At 46.7% G+C, this 20,503-nt stretch overlaps 1 protein-coding gene and 1 pseudogene across 1 annotated transcript in view; both read right to left on the bottom strand.

Moving 5' to 3' along the window:
* Nucleotides 1-7,460: 7,460 nt before the first annotated feature.
* The window catches only part of LOC148147396 (uncharacterized), a 33,753-nt gene continuing 20,710 nt past the window's right edge, over nucleotides 7,461-20,503 (bottom strand). Inside the window, exons 4-5 of the mRNA XM_087995615.1 lie at nucleotides 11,997-12,144; nucleotides 7,461-7,517 (exon numbers count right to left, since the gene is read on the bottom strand). Of these exons, the coding sequence (XP_087851741.1) occupies nucleotides 7,461-7,517; nucleotides 11,997-12,144 (205 nt within the window). The remainder of the gene's footprint in view (nucleotides 7,518-11,996; nucleotides 12,145-20,503) is intronic.
* LOC148147397 (uncharacterized) lies at nucleotides 12,396-18,322 on the bottom strand (annotated as a pseudogene).

Below are 20,503 nucleotides of genomic sequence, written 5' to 3'. Positions count from 1 at the left end.
CTGATACCAGGGTCTGTGTTCAGGTCAATAAATATGAAAGACTCATCTTGTGATGTCAGGAGGACCCATGGTCTGGTATTACTGAGTACACCTGGCACTGGCTGCTCCAGGGGAACCCAATCCTAAAATGGATACATCTTTTCTGTCACCTCCGATGAGCCAGTTATTGTTCATAGTTAACATCTACAAGATGCACTGTAGTATTGCTTGTACTCTGCTCTGTGGGACGTGATTGGCCAGGACCTGCTGGAGGTGTATGATAGTATGCCTCTGGCAGGTACCATGTGCGAATCCACGAGGAAAGATATCATCACCCTCATTGACAAGTGGAAGGGTGAGAGGAAGGAAATTTGAAATTGGCGACTAATTTCACTCTTGAACATTGATTACAAAATCCTGTCTGAGGTCATCATTTCCAATTGGGTCAGATCTGCCGTGGGATCGGTAATTCACCCTGACCAAAAATGTCCTGTACCGAGCAAGAAGATGGCTGAGAGCCTTGCGCTCCCCAGGGTTATGTTCGCCTAATGAGAGGATACGGCGGAGGTGGGGGGTGGGGGGTGGACACCCCTCATCAGCCTGGATAAGGAGGAGGCCTTTGACAGGATATCACACACTTAGATGTCGGATGTGCTCCTGAAATGGGCTTTGGGGAATGTATTTGTAATTGGATCGGAGTGTTCAATACCAACATCATTCACTCAGTCTCAATCAACGTGTGGGAAACAGAAAGCTTCCCAATCTGAGCTGGAGTCAGGCCGGGCTGTCCAGTCTCTCCTGCCTTGTTTGTATGTTGTATGGAACCTTTTGTCGAATCCATTAGGAGGGATGTGAGGTGGAGAGAGGTGACTATTGCAGGCAGCAGGAATCTCTATGTTAAAGCTGCTATCAGTGCACAGCCTGATGTGCACCTGTGACCAGTTTGAATGGGCCTCGGCTGCCAAAGTAAATCATGGCAAGAGCGAGGCCATGCTTGTTGGTAACTGGGCAGACCAATCCTTTATCCCTTTCACCGGAAGGACAGAGAACCCGAAGGTGCTGGGTATTTGGTACAGTGGGGCTGGGTGTGTGCCTAAACCTGATAGGAGCGAGGAAAAAACTAGGCAGATGGGAGCAACTTTGCAGGAAAATTCTGGTAGTCAGGTGTGAGGTATTCTCAGTATTGTTGTACGTGACATCGGCCCTGACCTATTACCCTGAAATGTGTCACTGCAGTCACCCAGACTATCTTGCAGTTTATTTGGAGGATAAAGATGGACCAAGTCCAATGGGACATTATGTATAAAGATCTCGACAAATGGGGGAAACAACATACACAATGCTACCCTCACCCTGATGGCCACCTTTGTGTGTGGCTGCAACAACGTGTCCACAGACACTCAATTCGCAAACACCAAGTGTCACTACTGCTTGGGGTTCTCCCTGTCCCTGGTGTTACGAAGGACTGGGCTGGCCTCGCTGCTGTGGAATGCTCCAAGTAGTTGCACCGTCCCATATCACCTGTCTCTTGTGGAGAAAGTTTTGGAGGAAAACACCTTTGACCCCAAGTCCATCAGGAAGTGGTCTGCACACAGCAGACACTTTGGGAAAATGAGAGGATGGATCATGTCGAGTGGTCCCCTGAGCAGACTGTCAAAGTTATCTGGCAGAATGCCTCAGCACCAGAACGTTCTAACATACATGAGGACATTGCTTTGCGAGTGGTGGGAAGGGCTCTGCCGGTGGGATCCTTCATGTACACCCGGACTCTGTGTACCACCACATGCTGACCTTGAAGCGGCTGTGGACGGGGTGAGACTGTCACACACCTCCTTCTGAAATGTGCCTATGCGAAGGAAGACTGGAGAGAGATGCAGGGGTTTCTGTCGAGAGTCGGCCCGAGGGGTCTGTGCTCTATGGTCTGTCCCCTGGAATGCACACTCAGAAAAACAGCAACTGTGCCTGGATGATCATCAACTCAGTGAACGATGCTCTTTGGTCTGCCCAAAACTTGCTGGTCTTCCAGTTGAATGAGTTGACACTGCTTGAGTTTTACAGACATTCCAAGTTCAAGGAATGTGTGCTGAAGGACGCAGTGAAGCTTGGGGCAGCTATTGCCAAGGTGCAGTGGGGAAAGACCACCATAAAAGGTCCTTCCACCAAAACATAATGGGGGTCCATCAGTAATTGGACCCTCCCTGATGCCTGAGTTCAATGCCAAGAGTTGGTCTGTAAATATAGAGAATGCCAAAAACAATGTTTGTTTTCTGCTCTATACGCAAAGACTGTATTGATCTGAATGACTTCACGAACTGTGTATGTACAGAAAGATTTCCTTCACTGAATAAAGTATATTTTTGATACTTAAAAATAATCTCATCCATGCTCTTCCAGTAGCCATGACCCAAGAATCTAGAAGGACAAGGGCAGCAGATGCAAGTGATCACCACAATTTGCGAGTCCCTTCTCCAAGTCTTATGTTATTCTGACTTGGAATTATATGCCATTCCATCATTATTGTTGGATAAAAAAAACTGAACCTCTTTCTCACACCACTCTTAGTGTACCTAAACTCTAAGGATTTGCTCCTCTCCAGTGCAATAAACATTGGCCGAGACAGTGACACAAACAAGGTGTCAAAGGATCAACATTTCAAGCTAGATTGTCCCGACTCTGTCATTCCCAAAGAAAATGCCTGACCATTTCTGGAAGGGGATAAATCCTCAATATGATTCATTACCTGCTTCCCACATCCTTATATATGTGTATGAATGTTTTCTTAGGTGCCATTCAAGAACTAGGTCAGAACTAGGAGAGTGATGCTAGTTCTCATTGAGGTACAGTGATCTCAAGCATTTAAACTATTCTGTTCTAAGTCATAGAGATATACAGCATGGAAACAGACCCTTCGGTCCCACCCATCCATGCTGACCAGGTATCCCAACCCAATCTAGTCCCACCTGCCAGCTCGCAGCCCATAACCCTCCAATTCCTTCCTATTCATATACCCATCCAAATGCCTTTTAAATGTTGCAATTATATCAGCATACACCATTTCCTCTGCCAGCTCATTCCATACACTACCACCATCTGCATGAAAAAGTTGCCCCTTGGGTCTCTTTTATATCTTTCCCTTCTCACCCTAAAGCTATGCCCTCTAGTTCTGGACTCCCCGACCCTTAGGAAAATACTTTGTCTATTTACCCTATTCATGCCCCCCATAATTGTGTAAACCTCTATATGGTCACCCCTCAGCCTTCGATGCTCCAGGGAAAATACCCCAGCCTGTTCAGCCTCTCCCTATAGCTCAAATCCTCCAACCTTGGCAACATCCTTGTAAATCTTTTCTGAACCCTTTCAGGTTTCACAACAGGAAGGAGACCAGAATTGCACGCAATATTCCAACAGTGGCCTAACCAATGTCCGTACAGCCGCAACATGACCTCCCAACTCCTGTACTCAATACTCTGACCAATAAAGGAAAGCATACCAAACACCTTCTTCACTATCCTGTCTATCTGTGACTCTACTTTCAAGGAGCTATGAATCTGCACTCCGAGGCCTCTTTGTTCAGCAACACTGTCTAGGACCTTGCCATTAAGTGTATTAATCCTGCTAAGATTTGCTTTCCCAAAATGCAGCACCTCACATTTATCTGAATTAAACTCCATCTGCCATTTCTCAGCCCAATGGCCCATCTGGACAAGATCCTGTTGTAATCTGAGGTAACCCTCTTTGCTGTCCACTTCACCTCCAATTTTGGTGTCATCTGCAAACTTACTAAATGTAACTCTTATGCTCGCATCCAAATCATTTATGTAAATGACAAAAAGTAGAGGACCCAGCAATGATCCTTGTGGCACTCCACTGGTCACAGGCCACCAGTCTGAAAATCAACCATCCACCACCACCCTCTGTCTTCTAGCTTTGAGTCAGTTCTGTATCCAAATGGCTGGTTTTCCCTTTATTCTGTAAGATTTAACCTTGCTAACCAGTCTCCCATAGGGAACCTTGTCAAACGCCTTACTGAAGTCCGTATAGATCACATCTACCGCTGTGCCCTCAATCCTCTTTGTTACTTCTTCAAAAACCTCAATCAAGTTTGTGAGATATGGTTTCCCACGCACAAAGCCATGTTGACTATCCCTAATCAGTCCTTGCCCTTCCGAATACATGTACATCCTGTCCCTCAGGATTCCCTTCAACAACTTGCCCACCACCGATGTCAGGCTCACTGGTCTATAGTTCCCTGGTTTGTCCTTACCACCTTTCTTAAACAGTGGCACCATGTTAGCCAACCTCCAGTCTTCCGGTACCTCACCTGTGACTATCGATGATACAAATATCTCAGCAAGAGGCCCAGCAATCACTTCTCTAGCTTCCGACAGAGTTCTAGGGTACACCTGATCAGGTCCTGGGGATTTATCCACTTTTAACCGTTTCAAGACAACCAGCACTTCCTCCTCTGTAACATGGACATTTTACAAGGTGTCCCCATCTATTTCACTACTTTCTATATCTTCCATATCCTTTTCCACAGTAAATGCTGATGCAAAATATTCGTTTAGTAACTCTCCCATTTTCTGCAGTTCCACACAAAGGCCGCCTTGCTCATCTTTGAGGGGCCCTATACTCTCCCTAGTTACCCTTTTGTCTTTAATGTATTTGAAAAAACGCTTTGGATTCTCCTTAATCCTCTTTGCCAAAGCTATTTAATGTCCCCTTTTTGCCCTCCTGATTTCCCTGTTAAGTATACTCCTACTTCCTTTATACTCTTCTAAGGATTCACTCGATCTATCCTGTCTATACCTTACATATGCTTCCTTCTTTCTCTTAACCAAACCCTCAATTTCTTTAGTCATCCAACACTCCAGTGGGCAGCTGGAACTGACAACCGGAAGCGGCAGATACAAATCACTATAAATGCCGGAGGAAACATCACAGCAGCGCTTAACAGGAGGCTCCCAAGCACTGAGGATGTCACCTAGACAGGGGACGAAACGCCTGCAACAGAAATTCCCAGCTCAGCAAACAGAACCACAACAGAATGTAATTCCCAAAGTGCCCATCTTGGTGTTGGCAGCAGGAGCAAGTGTTGCTCCCATGCTCAAAAAAAGGCCCAATGGCAATAGGACTTGGGAGTGAGGGAAATGTGGAATGGACAAGTGGGAGTGGGCAAGTGGGAGTGGGCAATGATGTCTCAATCACATTGTCCCCTCACTGAAAGACAAGGGCTGGCACATCTCAAAACAACTCTTCACCGTATGTACAGAGCTGTCTTGTCAACAGTGCTGGAGATCCCCATGACTACAGAGAAAACCTCTATGGCTGGTGTGACTACTGCTGAACTCCAGTTTCTATACTGAATAACCTATATTCTTTGAACCTCAGTGTCTGTGCTAAATACTCTGAATCCCAGTGACTGCACTGAATATCTCTGAGCACACACCTGACTATTGTCCAGGTCTTACTCCATACAGAATTTCTTCCAAAGTTGATAACTTTGATGCATTTATATTCCAATCACCATGTTCTTCTTCACTCACTTTAGCTGTCCATCTCCTTTTGCAATCTCTTTGCATCTTCTTCACAACTACTTTCCCATCTCACTTTGTTATTTTCATTACTATACATTATTGCCCAGAAGGAAGCATTGAGTTCAAGATGACTCATGCTAAATGCATGAGCAGGAACACAGCAACTAAATGGGAGACTTCCCTGAAAATGGGCAGATGTATCTGAAATAATGGGGTCCAAATGACCTTTGTGTAAGGGTAATAGGACCCTGGAGCAAGCTTGCTGAGATGTCACAGACCTGCACATCACTGGGTATAAATACACTGGGAAAAACACTGGAAGGTGTGACTCTCTGGAAGACATGGGCATCAACACTAGAAGAAGACAGATTAAACATTCCCGGATGTATCGAGAAGTCAGATGCTGGTATAAGATTGCCATGTATCTTAGTATTTGTATAAGTCTCATAAATAGTGTTACTTTGAAGAACAGGTCTGAGATAGGCTTTCACATGCCTTCCCCTCAATCGGTCTGTCTCAAACCCAAAACTCATTGTGTGACAGAAAAACCCAGGAGTAAAGAGGAAGCAGTTTGCCACATTGTCAGCAACAGCCTTCAGTTCACTCTGACAACAGAAGAATGGGCTGATTTATTTTACTGCAAGTGATGCAGGAACAAATAGAGAAGAAACATTGGGATTTTGGTGATCTCACAGAACGACACATCTATTTGCAGCCCTGTAATTTAATCCCTGAATTTAAATCCCTGAAATTTTCAAATCTTTGAAGGCCGGTGATGCTACGTATAGAGCAACAAATGAGACAGGTTCTGCTGCAGGGAACACAGATGGGGACATTAATGGGAGGTCTAGAGAAGGAGGTTGATGGGAATGCACACTGAGATGCTTGGTACATTAGCAGGCCATGTCAGACAGCCTATCAAAGGGCATGGAGAAGCTCAGTCCCAATGTGACAGAGGGCACTGCACAGAGCTTGGATCCCATCATTTCCCCTGTGGCAGTGGGAGCCAGCTCCTTGACTGCAGCAGCTGACAGGGCAGTGATCCAGTATCTGTGCTCACTGTCTCAGCCTCTGCTGAAGCACAGACAGAAGCCAAGAAACCCCTCAATGCTGCAGTGTGAGTTCAGACTGAGGTCATGCTTGGTCCCATGCAGGCTCAGACCCGCTGTGAACATGTTTGTGGATCCCAGTGGGCAAAGGGGTTTGCAGGGTCTTGGAGCAGGCCAGCAGCTCGTCCTCCAACAGATCACTAGGGACCTGGGGATGCTGCCTGGGGGACTGGCAGAGGTACCATGGAGCATCAACCTGCTGCCCTCTCTCAGGGTAACAGCATTTGTGCTCTCACTGTGGCCACTCCACCAGTCCCCTTGCTGTTGTCCCTTACCCTGTCAGTCCAGACAGTTGCTGTCTGTTGTGAGATGGTGCCGTCTGAAGCCAGGCCCAGGGTTTCCCCAGGAAATCCTGCAAACGCCACCTGCAGTCTCCCCCATTGGAAGTCAGCTGCCTTCCACTAACCATGCAGTAACCAACGGGGTAAAGCTGCACAGGAACACCAGGACAGGCCCTCGGGCACTGCACAAGGATGGTCAGTTCCCTTTTGTCCATGTCACTGGCTATGTTCCTGAATAAAGATTCTGTGATGCACATGTTTGTTGCTTGGCCCTGGGTGGTCCAAGTTGGGGAATTCAGTATTACATCAGGCAGGGAGGCTGCTGTGTAAAACCAGGATAGCAGCTCATCACCTGGTTCCAGCCACACACAGGGCTCAGGGGGCACCTTCTCAAGAGGCTGTACCATGTGGGGTATACTGGAAACAGCTGGCACCACAGCACCCATCTCCAGGGGGGCACAGGGCTCATGTAGTCTCATCACAAGCAACACTACAAAGCTGGGACTTTCCCCCTTGGTCATTGTTCAGATTATCCAGTTAGAAATTATCTGATTCTATTCGACTTTTGCAATATCGTTGGGATGGCCTCCACATGCACCAAATGGAGACCACTGTTTTAGCGAAAAGGGTAAATAGGGTGGTCAACAGGACTTTAAACTAGAAACTTGAGGGGGTGAGGGAAAGGATGGGTAAAACTCCAAGTAGTATCATGGCCAATGGGAAACAAAGCAGCAGATTAACATTTGCAGGGGTGGATTCAACTGCATAGAAAAATACAAAATGAAAAGGAAAGAAAAGAACTCAGGAGAGGTTATTAAAGTCTCCAGCACACAAACTAGGACAGAGTGTCTGGAAAGGGTTAGTAATCAAACTTCAAGCACACCGGATGAATAAATGATAATGAGAAGAGGGACGATCAATACAGGACTGAAGGTATATCTGAATGTACGCAGTACAAGGAATAAGGTAAATGAGTTTGTGGTGCAGATCAAAATTGGCAGGAGTGAGGTGCTGAGCATCACAGAGACGTGGCTGCAAGGGGATCAGGATTGGGAGCTGAATATCCAAGGATACACATTCTATCGAAAAGACAGGCAGGTCCGGAAGGGTTGGGGTTGCCTCATTCATAAGAAATGAAATTAAATCAGTAGCCAGAAACGAAGTAAAGTTAGATGATGTACAACCTGTGTGGGTCGAGTTGACAAACCACAAAGGTAAAATAAAAGTACATTGTGGGAGTTATGTACAGGCCTCCGAACAGCAGTCAGGATTTGAGGCACAAGATACACCAAGAGATAGAAAAGACATGTAACAAAGGCAAGGTTACGGCAAACATGGGGGATTTCAGTATGCAGGCGGACTGGAAAAATCAGGTTGGTAGTGGATCGCAAGAAAAGGAATTTATAGAATGTCTACCAGATGGCCTTTTGGAGCAGCTTGTGACGGAGCACAGACTATTTTCTAAATGAGGAGAAAATTCAAAATCTGAAGCGCAAAGAGACTTGGGAGTCCTTGTCCAGGATTCTTTTAAGATAAAGCACAGTGGCTCAGTGGCTAGCACTGCTGCCTCACAGTGCTAGGGACCTGGGTTTGATTCCAGCCTCGGGCGACTGTCTGGGTGGAGTTTGCACATTCTCCCCGTGTCTGCGTGGGTTTTCTCCAGGTGCTCCAGTTTCCTCCCACAGTCCAAAGGTGTGCAGATCAGGTGAATTGGCCTTGCTAAATTGCCCTATAGTGTTAGTCAGGGGTAAATGTAGGGGAATGGATCTGGGTGGGTTGCTCTTCAGAGGGTCGGTGTGGACTTGTTGGTCCGAAAGACCTGTTTCCATACTGTAGGTAATCTAATCTAAACTTGCAGGTTGCATTGGCAGTTAGGAAAGCAAGCACAATGTTGGCATTTATTGAGAGGACTGGAACATAAAAACAGGGATGTACTTGAGGCTTTACAAAGCTCTGGTCAGACTACATACAGAGTATCGTGAACAATTTTGGGCCTCATACCTCAGGAAGGATGTACTGGCCCTGGAACAGTTCCAGAGGAGGTTCACGAGAATGATCCAGCAATGAGAGGCCATAGAGGGAACAAAGAACAAAGAAAATTTACAGCCCAGGAACAGCCCCTTCGCCCCTCCAAGCCTGAGCCGATCCAAATGTACTGTCTAAACCTGTTGGTCAATTCCAAAGCATCTGTATCCCTCTGCTCCCCACATACTCATGCATCTGCCCAGACGCATCTTAAATGAATCTACCGTGCCTACCTCTACCACCTCTGCTGGCAACACGTTCTGTGTGAAGTACTTGCTGCGTGTATCCCCTTAAACTTTCCACCTTGAAAGCATGACCTCTCGTTATTGAATCCTTCACCCCGGGAAAAAGCTTGTCTCTATCTACCCTGTCTATACCCTTCACGATTTTGTAAACTTCAATCAGGTCTCCCCTTAATCTCCTTTTTTCTAATGAAAATAAACCTAACCTACTCAACCTCTCTTCATAGCTAGCACCTTCCATACCAGGCAACATCCTCGTAAACCTTCTCTGCACCCTCTCCAAAGCATCCACATCCTTTTGGTAATGTGGCGACCAGAACTGTGCACAATATTCTAAATGCGGCCAAACCAACGTCTTGTACAATTTTAACATGACTTACCAGCTCTTATACTCAACACCCTGTCCAATGAAGGCAAGCATACTATATGCCTTCTTGACCACTCTATCCATCTGTGCAGCAAACTTCAGGGTACAATGGACCTGCACTCCCAGATCTCTCTGCCCATCAACTTTTCCCAAGGCTCTTCCATTCATTGTATAATTCACTCTAGAATTAGTCTTGCCTAAATACATCACCTCACATTTGTCTGAATTGAAAACCATCTGCCACATTTCCACCCAACTCTCCAGTCTATCTATATTCTCCTGTATTCTTTTACAGTCCCTTATGCTTTCTGTTACTCCACCAATCTTTGTGTCATCTGCAAACTTGCTGATCATACCAACAGTGCCCTCTTCCAGATCATTTATGTACATCACAAACAACAGTGGCCCCAGCACTGACCCCTGTAACACCACTGGTCACCTTCTCCATTTCGAGGAACTCCCTTCAATTACTACTCTCTGTCTCCTGTTGCTCAACCAGTTCCTTATCCACCCAGCTCGAACACCCTGCACACCATGTGACTTCACTTTCTCCATTAGTATACCATGGGGAACCTTATCAAATGCCTTATTAAAGTCCATGTATATGACATCAACAGCCCTTCCTTCATCTATCAACTTGATCACTTCCTCAAAGAACTCTATTAAGTTGGTAAGGCACGATCTCCCCCGCACAAAACCATGTTGCCTATCACTGATAGGCTCATTCTTTTCTAAACATAAATAGATCCTATCCCTCAGTACCTTCTCCAGCAACTTCCCCACCACCGACGTCAGGCTCATTGGTCTGTAGTTACCCAGAATACCCCTACTAACCTTCTTGTACAGGGGGACAACATGAACAACCTTGCAGTCCTCTGGCACCTCACCTGTGTTTAAGGATGCCACAAAGATATCTGTCAGGGCCCCAGCTATTTCCTCTCTTGCCTCCCTCAGCAACCTGGGATAGATCCCATCCTGTCCTGGGGATTTGTCCACCTTAATAACCTCTAGCATACTTAACAGATCTTCCCTACTTACATTAACGTGATCCAAACTAATCAAACTTCTATCTCTAATCTCAAGATTCATCATGTTCCTCTCCACCGTGGACACTGATGCAAAGTAATCATTCAGAATCTCACCCATTCTCTCAGGTTCGACACACAGCCTTCCTTCGTTATCTTTTAGTGGACCAATCCTTTCTCTAGTTACCTGTTCCAATTTGGACTATTGACATACAACTCTAGAAAACTCTCCTGGATGCTTCTTACAAATTCTACCCCATCCAGACCTCTGACGCTAAGTGTATCCCAGTCAATGTTGGGAAAATTAAAATCTCCCATCACCACGACCCTGTTGCCTCTCCATAATCTGTTTACCTATTTGTTCTGCTACCTCATGCTCACTGTTGGGAGGCCTGTAATACAGCTCCAACAATATAACTGCATCCTTATTTCTCAGCTCCACCCATAATGTCTCACTACCCAAGACCTCCATAGTGTTCTCCTTTAGCACAGCCGTGATATCGTCCCTGACCAGCAATTTCAACTCCACCCCCCTTTGACTTCCCTCCCTGTCCTGTCTGAAGCGTCTATATCCTGGAATATTTAGTTACCAATCATCATGCCCTTCCTTCAAACAAGTCTCTGTGATTGCAATAACATCATACTCCCAGGCACCAATCCAAGCCCTAAGTTCATCTGCCTTACATACTATACTCCTTGCATTAAAGTAGATGCATTTCAGGCCACCAGTTTTTTGCACTCATCTGCTCTCTGCCTACTCTCCCCTTTGTTAATGGTATCTTCATAATTTTAACAGTCTCCATCTCGCTGCCTACTTGTTTTTATTTCTGGTTCCTATCCCCCTGCTACATTAGTTTAAAACCTCCCCAACAGCAGCAGCAGAACATTTGAAGACTCTGGGTCTACATTCAATGGAGTTTAGAACAATAAAGGAGAGGGTCTAATTAAACATACAGAATACTCAATGGCCTAAACAGAGTGGATGTTATGAAGATGTTTCCATTGGTAGGAGAGACTAAGATAGAGGGCACAGCCTTAGAGTAAAGAGAAGACTCTTTAGATCAGAGATAAGGAGAAACCTCTTCAGCCAGAGAGCAATGAATCTATGGAATTCATTGTCACAGAAGGCTGTGGAGGCTAGGTCATTGAGTATAGTTAAGACTGAGATAGATAGGTTCTTGATTGTCAAGGGGATCAAGGGTTACAGGGAGAAAGCAGAAGAATGGGTTTGAGAAACTTGTCAGCCATGATTGACTGGCAGAGCAAACCTGATGGACTGAATGGCCAGGTTTCTGCTCCTGTATTTTATGGCCTAAAACATTTGCATGATGATTACTCAGGGGATAATTAATGTGAAAATGTTATCAACAGGCAGACAATATAACATTTTTATTCCAGCATTTTTCATTCCTGCATTGTGAAAACACTTACCCAAAAGAAACTGGTATAGACCTTAAATTCAGAAATAACTTTCTGGCCCACCTCTCTCGCAGCAACCTTGACATTTAGAAGTACAATGGCTTTTTTGCCCACTGGTAAATCCATTTTTGCCAGGATCTTTTGTAGATCAGACTTCAGGCTGAAGAATAAACAGACAGTTAACATTGGACTGGATAAGAACCCGAGGAATTCACACATTAGAGTGGATTGTTTTGTCCAATGACGGAACACTGGAAATGAAACTTGAGCAAGATGGTTTAATGAGATTGCAGTAAGTCAGCATCAGCCTTTGAGCTGCTTGTGTAACTGGATTGCTAATGGAGGCTGTGGCAAGTTACAGCTACAATAATTTCATCTTTTGGCTTCTGCATAAACTTTACCAAAATTTACTTATTTATCAACTTCACTCATCACCATGATACAGTGTATATGTATGCTGTGGTATGAAATACGTACATTCATCTGAAATGTAAATATGCAAACTTGTTCTGTATTATTATACCTTGAGATACTCAACCATAATAAATCCTGTTTAGTTTGGAACTAAATTACTTAGAACTTAAATTAAATGCTTCGGCAGGACACTTGAAATTCCTTTGCAGCTTCAAGCCCAACATCACCCAAATTTCCTGTCCTCTGATTTGCAGGTTTCAGTGGGATAGTTTCAGTAGTGAATAGTTTCAGTCGACCACTTTATATATTCACCATGTCATTAAAGTTGAGGGAAGATTTGATAGAAATGTTCACAGTCATGAGGGGTTTGATAGTTTCACAAAATCACAGAATAACTGTTTCTATTGGCAGGAGGCTCAAGAACCAGAGGGTAGTTTTGCTCTGATTGCTCTTCATGGTACCTGCTATCTCTGAGAGTCTGTGGCACAGGGTAAGGTTTGCTTGGGGTAGTTTGTTGCAACCAATCTTCCTTCATCTATACTGTTTTTTGTTCACTTGTGGGAAGTGGACATTGATGCCTGGTCCAGTATTCATTGTCCATCCCTAGTTGTCCTTGGGAAGATGGTCATGAGCTGTCTTCTTGAACTGTTGCAGTCCACTTACTGTAGCTTGACCCACCATGTCCCTAGGCAGGGATTCCAGGATTGTTTCTGGGGCCTAACCTTGTGAATCTTGGGGCAGGATATGCCACTATTGAGTCTTTACAGAAGAGGTACTGTACTGAATTAATTATGGCTTTTGCATGTTAACAATTGCTACAATATTCATCACTGGTCAGCCATAACTAATAGGACTTTCAGAAGCTGTCCCAAATACACCTTCTCCCATCAAACATGAGTGTTGAACTGGGTGTGACATCAGAGTGAGCCTTAATGTAACATGAACATTAACTCCTTCAAAACCTTTATTTTTTAAAAAATAACATTTCAGAACAGGTTATTAGAAGCAGGAGGGACCTGAGTCCAGGACTTTTGGCCCACAAGTAGGGACACTACCACTGTGTCACAAAACCCATTATACCTTATGCAACATTGAGGACAATGATTAAAAGGCGATTTGTGAAAGAAGCAATTGTGATGTGAGAAAACTTCTGTTATCCACCAAGTGTTTAGGATCTGGACTGTACTTCCTGAGACAGAGAGGAAAAACTATTAGCCCTTCAAAAAGATGATTAGATAGGAACCTGAAGGGAACAAATTGCAGAGCTATGCGAATCGGGCAGAGCAGTGAAACAGGCTAAGTTGTGATGAGCCAGCATGGACACAAAAGGTCATGGATTAGTGGTGCTGGAAGAGCACAGCAGTTCAGGCAGCATCCGAGGAGCAGTAAAATCGACGTTTCGGGCAAAAGCCATTCATCAGGAATAAAGGCAGTGAGCCTGAAGGGGGGAGAGATAAGCTAGAGGAGGATGGGGGTGGGGAGAAAGTAGCATAGAGCACAATAGGTGAGTGGGGAGGGGATGAAGGTGATAGCTCAGGGAGGAGGGTGGAGTGGATAGGTGGAAAAGAAGATAGGCAGGTAGGACAAGTCATGGGGAAAGTGCTGAGCTGGAAGTTTGGAACTAGGGTGAGGTGGGGAAGGGGAAATGAGGAAACTGTTGAAGTCCACATTGATGCCCTGGGGTTGAAGTGTTCCGAGGCGAAAGATGAGGCGTTCTTCCTCCAGGTGTCTGGTGGTGAGGAAGTGGCAGTGAAGGAGGCTCAGGACCTCCATGTCCTCGGCAGAGTGGGAGGGGGCGTTGAAATGTTGGGCCACAGGGCAGTGTGGTTGATTGGTGCGGGTGTCCCGGAGATGTTCCCTAAAGCACTCTTCTAGGACGCATCCAGTCTCCCCAATGTAGAGGAGACCACATCGGGAGCAACGGATACAATAAATGATATCGATGAATGTGCAGGTAAAACTTTGATGGATGTGGAAGGCTCTTTTAGGGCCTTGGATGGAGGTGAGGGAGGAGGTGTGGGCGCAGGTTTTGCAATTCCTGCGGTGGCAGGGGAAGGTCTTTGCAGAAGGCGGAAAGGGGTGGGGAGGGAAATATATCCCTGGTGGTGGGGTCTGTTTGGAGGTGGCGGAAATGTCGGCGGATGATTTGGTTTATGCGAAGGTTGGTATGGTGGAAGGTGAGCACCAGGGGCATTCTGTCCTTGTTACGGTTGGAGGGGTGGGGTCTGAGGGCGGAGGTGTGGGATATGGACGAGATGCGTTGGAGGGCATCTTTAACCACGTGGGAAGGGAAATTGTGGTCTCTAAAGAAGGAAGACATCTGGTGTGTTCTGTGGTGGATCTGGTCCTCCTGGGAGCAGATACGGTGGAGGCGGAGGAATTGGGAATACGGGATGGCATTTTTGCATGAGGTAGGGTGGGAAGAGGTTTAATCCAGGTAGCTGTGGGAGTCGGTAGGTTTATAAAAAATGTCAGTGTCAAGTCAGTCGTCATTAATGGAGATGGAGAGTCCAGGAAGGGGAGGGAGGTGTCAGAGATGGTCCAGGTAAATTTAAGGCCAGGGTGGAATGTGTTGGTTAATTTGATGAATTGCTCAACCTCCTCGCGGGAGTGTGAGGTGGCGCCAATGCAGTCATCAATGTAGCGGAGGAAGAGGTGGGGAGTGGTGCCGGTGTAGTTATGGAAGATCGACTGTTCTACGTAGCCAACAAAGAGACAGGCATAGCTGGGACCCATATGTGTGTCCATGGCTACCCCTTTGGTCTGGAGGAAGTGGGATGATTCGAAGGAGAAATTGTTAAGGGTGAGGACCAGTTCGGCCAAACGAATGAGAGTGTCGATGGAAGGGTACTGTTGGAGATGTCGGGAGAGGAAAAAACGGAGGGCTTGGAGGCCCTGGTCATGGCGGATGGAGGTGTAGAGGGACTGGATATCCATGGTGAAGATGAGGCGTTGGGGGCCGGGGAAATGGAAGTCTTGGAGGAGGTGGAGGGCGTGGGTGGTGTCTCGAATGTATGTGGGGAGTTCCAGGACTTGGGGGGATTGGACAGTATCGAGATAGGTAGAAATGAATTCATTGGGGCAGGAGCATGCTGAGACAATGGGTCAGCCAGGGTGGGCAGGCTTGTGGATCTTGGGAAGGAGGTAGAACCGGGCAGTGCAGGGTTCCCGGACTATGAGGTTGGAAGCTGTGGGTGGGAGATCTCCTGAGGTGATGAGGTTCTGTATGGTCTGGGAGATGATGGTTTGGTGATGGGTGGTGGGGTCATGGTTGAGGGGGCGGTAGGAAGAGGTGTCCTCAAGTTGGCGTTTGGCTTCAGCGGTGTAGAGGTCAGTGCGCCAGATTACCACTGCACCCTCTTCATCTGCTGGCTTGATGGTGAGGTCGGGATTGGAGCAGAGGGATTGGAGGGCTGCACATTGTGAGGGTGAGAGGTTGGAGTGGGGGAGGGGTGTAGACAGGTTGAGGCGGTTAATGTCCTGGCAGCAGTTGGGAATGAAATGGTCGAGGGCAGGTGATAGGCCAGCGCGGGGTGTCCAGGTGGATGCAGTGTGTTGGAGGTGGGCGAAGGGGTCCTTGGAAGGTGGACGGGAGTCCTGATTGTGAAAGTAAGCTCAGAGGCGGAGGCAGCGGAAGAAGTGTTCGACGTCATGACGTGTATCAAATTCATTGATGCGTGGATGGAGGGGGATGAAGGTGAGTCCTTTGCTGAGGACTGATCATTCGTCCTCAGTGAGGGGAAGTCTGGAGGGATGGTGAACATTCAGTAGGTCTGGGAGCTAGGATCTGGTGTGGGTGTGGAGCTGGGAGTGGGGGCAGAACTGGTAACTGGAGTGGGTTTGATGGTGGGGGGAATAGGGGTGGAGTCATGAACAGGGATGATGTTCCCCTCAGGGTGCTGGGGGTCGGGAATGGTGACAGTGGGATCTGTGGGGGGCGTGTCAGCAGAATGCAGGTGAGTAGCGTTGGTGGGGGCGGAAGTGGTGGCAAACACGGCAGTAGGGGTGGCAGAAGTCACTGAGTGTGTGACATCAGCGATGATGTGAGGGGCGGAAGTGATGTCACGTGTGATGCATGAGGAATTGTGAGGGGCGGAAGTGGCTGTGGGAGTGGCCATGACAGGGGGCGGAAGTGACATCAATCAGCGTGGGGATGGCAGCTGCACCAGCCGCATGGCTAATGGCGTCCGAGCGGTTCCAGAGGCCGGGGGAATCTTCTGGAATGTTTGAGGAGTGCTGGTTATGGAGGTGTGTAGATAAAAGTTTGTTGTATTTACAGTTTTTGATGTTTGAGATGGAGTTGAAATACTGTTTGTTGAGAGTATGAATTCTCCTGAGGATGTAGTACAGAGTGGGTCCTTTGCAATTCTGAGAGAGTGTGGCCCTCAGCTGAGGCAGGCCTGACTGTAGAGGGGTTAGGTGCCGGCTCATTGCTGCGAGCGTGGAGCTGAGGATCTTGAAGGAGAACCGTTGCTGGTGTTTTTGAATCTGTAGTCTATATTGTTTGTCCTGTTCGGGTCCGAACTCTGCTGGTTTAAAGGTGGTCCGGAGTCCGTGTGGGATGAGTTGGTTATGGAGGCAGGCACTGAGGAAGCAAATGTGACTGTGGTAGCGAGTTTGTTTCAGGACATGGTTGAAGAGCTTCAGGGCAGAGGAAATGACCTGGGAGTTGCAGTGGGAGAGGGACTCCCTGAGATTCTTGTAGAGAGAGGAGGAAAACTTCGTCAAGGCAGGCATCCTTGCAAGAGGATTCGCAGTAGGGTTAAAATCAACGAGGTAAAAACAATGACTGCAGATGCTGGAAACCAGATTCTGGATTCATGGTGCTGGAAGAGCACAGCAGTTCAGGCAGCATCCGAGGAGCAGTAAAATCGACGTTTCGGGCAAAAGCCATTCATCAGGAATAAAGGCAGAGAGCCTGAAGGGTGGAGAGATAAGCTAGAGGAGGGTGGGGGTGGGGAGAAAGTAGCATAGAGTATAATAGGTGAGTGGGGGAGGGGATGAAGGTGATAGGTCAGGGAGGAGGGTGGAGTGGATAGGTGGAAAAGAAGATAGGCAGGTAGGACAAGTCATGGGGACAGTGCTGAGCTGGAAGTTTGGAACTAGGGTGAGGTGGGGGAAGGGGAAATGAAGAAACTGTTGAAGTCCACATTGATGCCCTGGGGTTGAAGTGTTCTGAGGTGGAAGATGAGGCATTCTTCCTCCAGGCGTCTGGTGGTGTGGGAGCGGCGGTGAAGGAGGCCCAGGACTCCATGTCCTCAGCAGAGTGGGAGGGGGACTTGAAATGTTGGGCCACGGGGCAGTGTGGTTGATTGGTGCGGGTGTCCCGGAGATGTTCCCTAAAGCGCTCTGCTAGGAGGCGTCCAGTCTCCCCAATGTAGAGGAGACCGCATCGGGAGCAACGGATACAATAAATGATATTGGTGGATGTGCAGATAAAACTTTGATGGATGTGGAAGGCTCTTTTAGGGCCTTGGATGGAGGTGAGGGAGGAGGTGTGGGCGCAGGTTTTGCAATTCCTGCGGTGGCAGGGGAAGATGCCAGGATGGGAGGGTAGATTGTAGGGGGGACGTGGACCGAAGGTTATGGAGTCACCAAGTCATAATGCATAGATATAGACCCTTCGGTCCAACCCGTCCATGCAAACATTATCCCAAACTAAACTAGTCCTACCTGCCTGCTCCTGGCCCATATCCCTCCAAACCTTTCCAGTTCATGTACTTATCCATGTGTCTTTTAAATGTTTTCTCGGTGCTGTAACCATTCTCCACTTGCATTCCAACTCTCACAATCTTAATTGTCTCAGGTTAGGTAGATACAAAAGAAAGTTGAGAAAAGATCATTGAAACCATCCAAGCTAATTCTATCCTTCAGCCACTGAAAGCGTCACCTACCATTTTGTGTGCATCAGTTACATGATGCATCATAATATCTTGCCATAATTTGATCACCTCACAAATCTGAAAAATCTGAAAGGTTCAAGGGCCGACAGTGAAAGTGAATGGGAACATCATCAACTCCAAACTCCCCAGTAACTCACAGGCCATCCGAAGTGGGAAATGTATTGTTGTCACTTCATCAATTATGGGTCAAAATCCTGGAATTCTCTCTCTAACAGCCATGTGACAGTAGCATCACCATACAAACAGTTCAAACATCTCAACATCACCTTCCGAATTAGTTGTGTTTAGTAAATGCTGGTCATGCCAGAAATGCCAAAATCCCACGAGGAATTACAAGGACGATAGTACTGTATATTTTCCTTTGTTGATGGTTCAAACATAATAAGTTAAGAATTTAGGTGTTAGGTTTGGTTCAGTGGGATCACAGAGTCTTAGAGTTGTCCAGCAATGATTTGGATGAGAATGTACAAGACATTAGTAATTCTGCCGATGACACTAAAATACGTAATATTTCAGTGAAGGAGGTCGTCAGAAATTGCAGCAGGACTTTGATCAACTGGGGAAGTGGGTCGAGAAATGTCAAACGGAGTTTAATATAGATAAACGTGAGGTCTTGCATAAGTTAAATCAAGGTAAAAGTTTCATGGTGAATGGTAGGGCCTTAAGGAGTGAAATAGGACAGAGGGACCTTGGAGTCCTGGTGCATGGTTCTCTGAAAGTGGAGTCACAGGTCAACAGGGCAGTGAAGAAGGCTTTTGACACAGTGGCCTTCATCAGTCAGGGTATTGAGTATAGAAGTTGGGAAGTTATGTTGCAGTTGTACAGGACATTAGTAGGCCACACTTGGAGTATTGCATCATGTTTTGATCATGTTGCTTCAGGAAGGATATTATTAAACTGGAAAGAGTGCAGAAGAAATTTACAAGGATGTTGCAGGACTCAACAATCTGAGCTATTGGGAGAGGTTGGTCAAGCTAGGACTTATTTTTTTAGAGCATAGGAAACTGAGAGGGAATCTTATTGAAATGTATAAGATCATGAGAGACATGGATAGGATGAATGCACTCAGTCTTTTTCCTAGGATTGGGGAATTGAGGACTAGAGGGCATCAGTTTAAGGTCAGAGGGGAAAGAATAAAAGGGAACCTGAAGGGCAACTTTCTTACACAGAGGGGAGTACACAAAGGGAATGAGCTGCCAGCAGGAGTGGTTAAGGCAGGTACATTAACAACATTTAAAAGAAATTTGGACAAATACATGGATTGGAAATGTTTAGAAGGATATGGCAAAAGGAGAACTGTAGATTCTGGAGATTAGAGTCAAGAGTGTGGTGCTGGAAAAGCACAGCAGGTCAGGCAGCATCCGAGGAGCAGGAAAATCAACGTTTCAGACAAAAGCCCTTCATCAGGAATGAGGCCCCAATCCTTCTAAACCCTTTCTGTTTATGTACCTATCCAGATGCCTTTTAAATGTTGTAATTATACCAGCCTCCACCACTTCCTCTAGGAGTTCATTCCTTACATGCTCCACCCTCTGCGTAAAAAGGTTGCTCTTAAGGTCCCTTTTAAATCTTTCCTCTCACCTCAAACATACATCCTCTGGTTCTGGACTCCCTCACCCCAGAGAAAAGACGCTGTCTATTTACCCTATCTATGTCCCGCATGATTTTATAAACTTCTATAAGGTCACCCCTCAGCCTCCAACACTCCAGGGAAAATAGCCCAGCCTATTCAGCCTCTCTCTATAGCTCAAACCCTCCAACCCCGGTAATATACTTGTAAATCGTTTCTGAAATCTTTCAGGTTTAACAATAATTTTCCCATAACAGGGAGACCAGAACTGAATGAGGTATTTCAAAAGTGGCCTCAGCGATGTTCTGTAAGCTGCAACATGACTTCCCAACTCCATGTACAGCGCATCATCCGCCGTCACTTCCGCCACCTCCAAACAGACCCCAGCACCAAGGATATATTTCCCTCCCCTCCCCTATCAGCTTTCCGTAGAGACCACTCCCTCCGCGACTCCCTTGTCAGATCCACACCCCCCACCGACCCAACCTCCACTCCCGGCACCTTCCCTTGCAACCGCAGGAGGTGCAACACTTGCGCCCACACCTCCCCCCTCACTTCTCTCCAAGGCCCCAAAGGAAACTTCCATATCCGCCACAGATTCACCTGCACCTCCACCCACATCATCTACTGCA

The sequence above is a fragment of the Chiloscyllium plagiosum genome, unplaced genomic scaffold (assembly GCF_037043375.1).
Source record: "Chiloscyllium plagiosum isolate Xiang-an unplaced genomic scaffold, Cpla_swu_hap1 HiC_scaffold_17, whole genome shotgun sequence".
Lineage (NCBI taxonomy): Eukaryota > Metazoa > Chordata > Chondrichthyes > Orectolobiformes > Hemiscylliidae > Chiloscyllium > Chiloscyllium plagiosum.
This window is presented reverse-complemented; position numbering and strand designations above follow the sequence as displayed.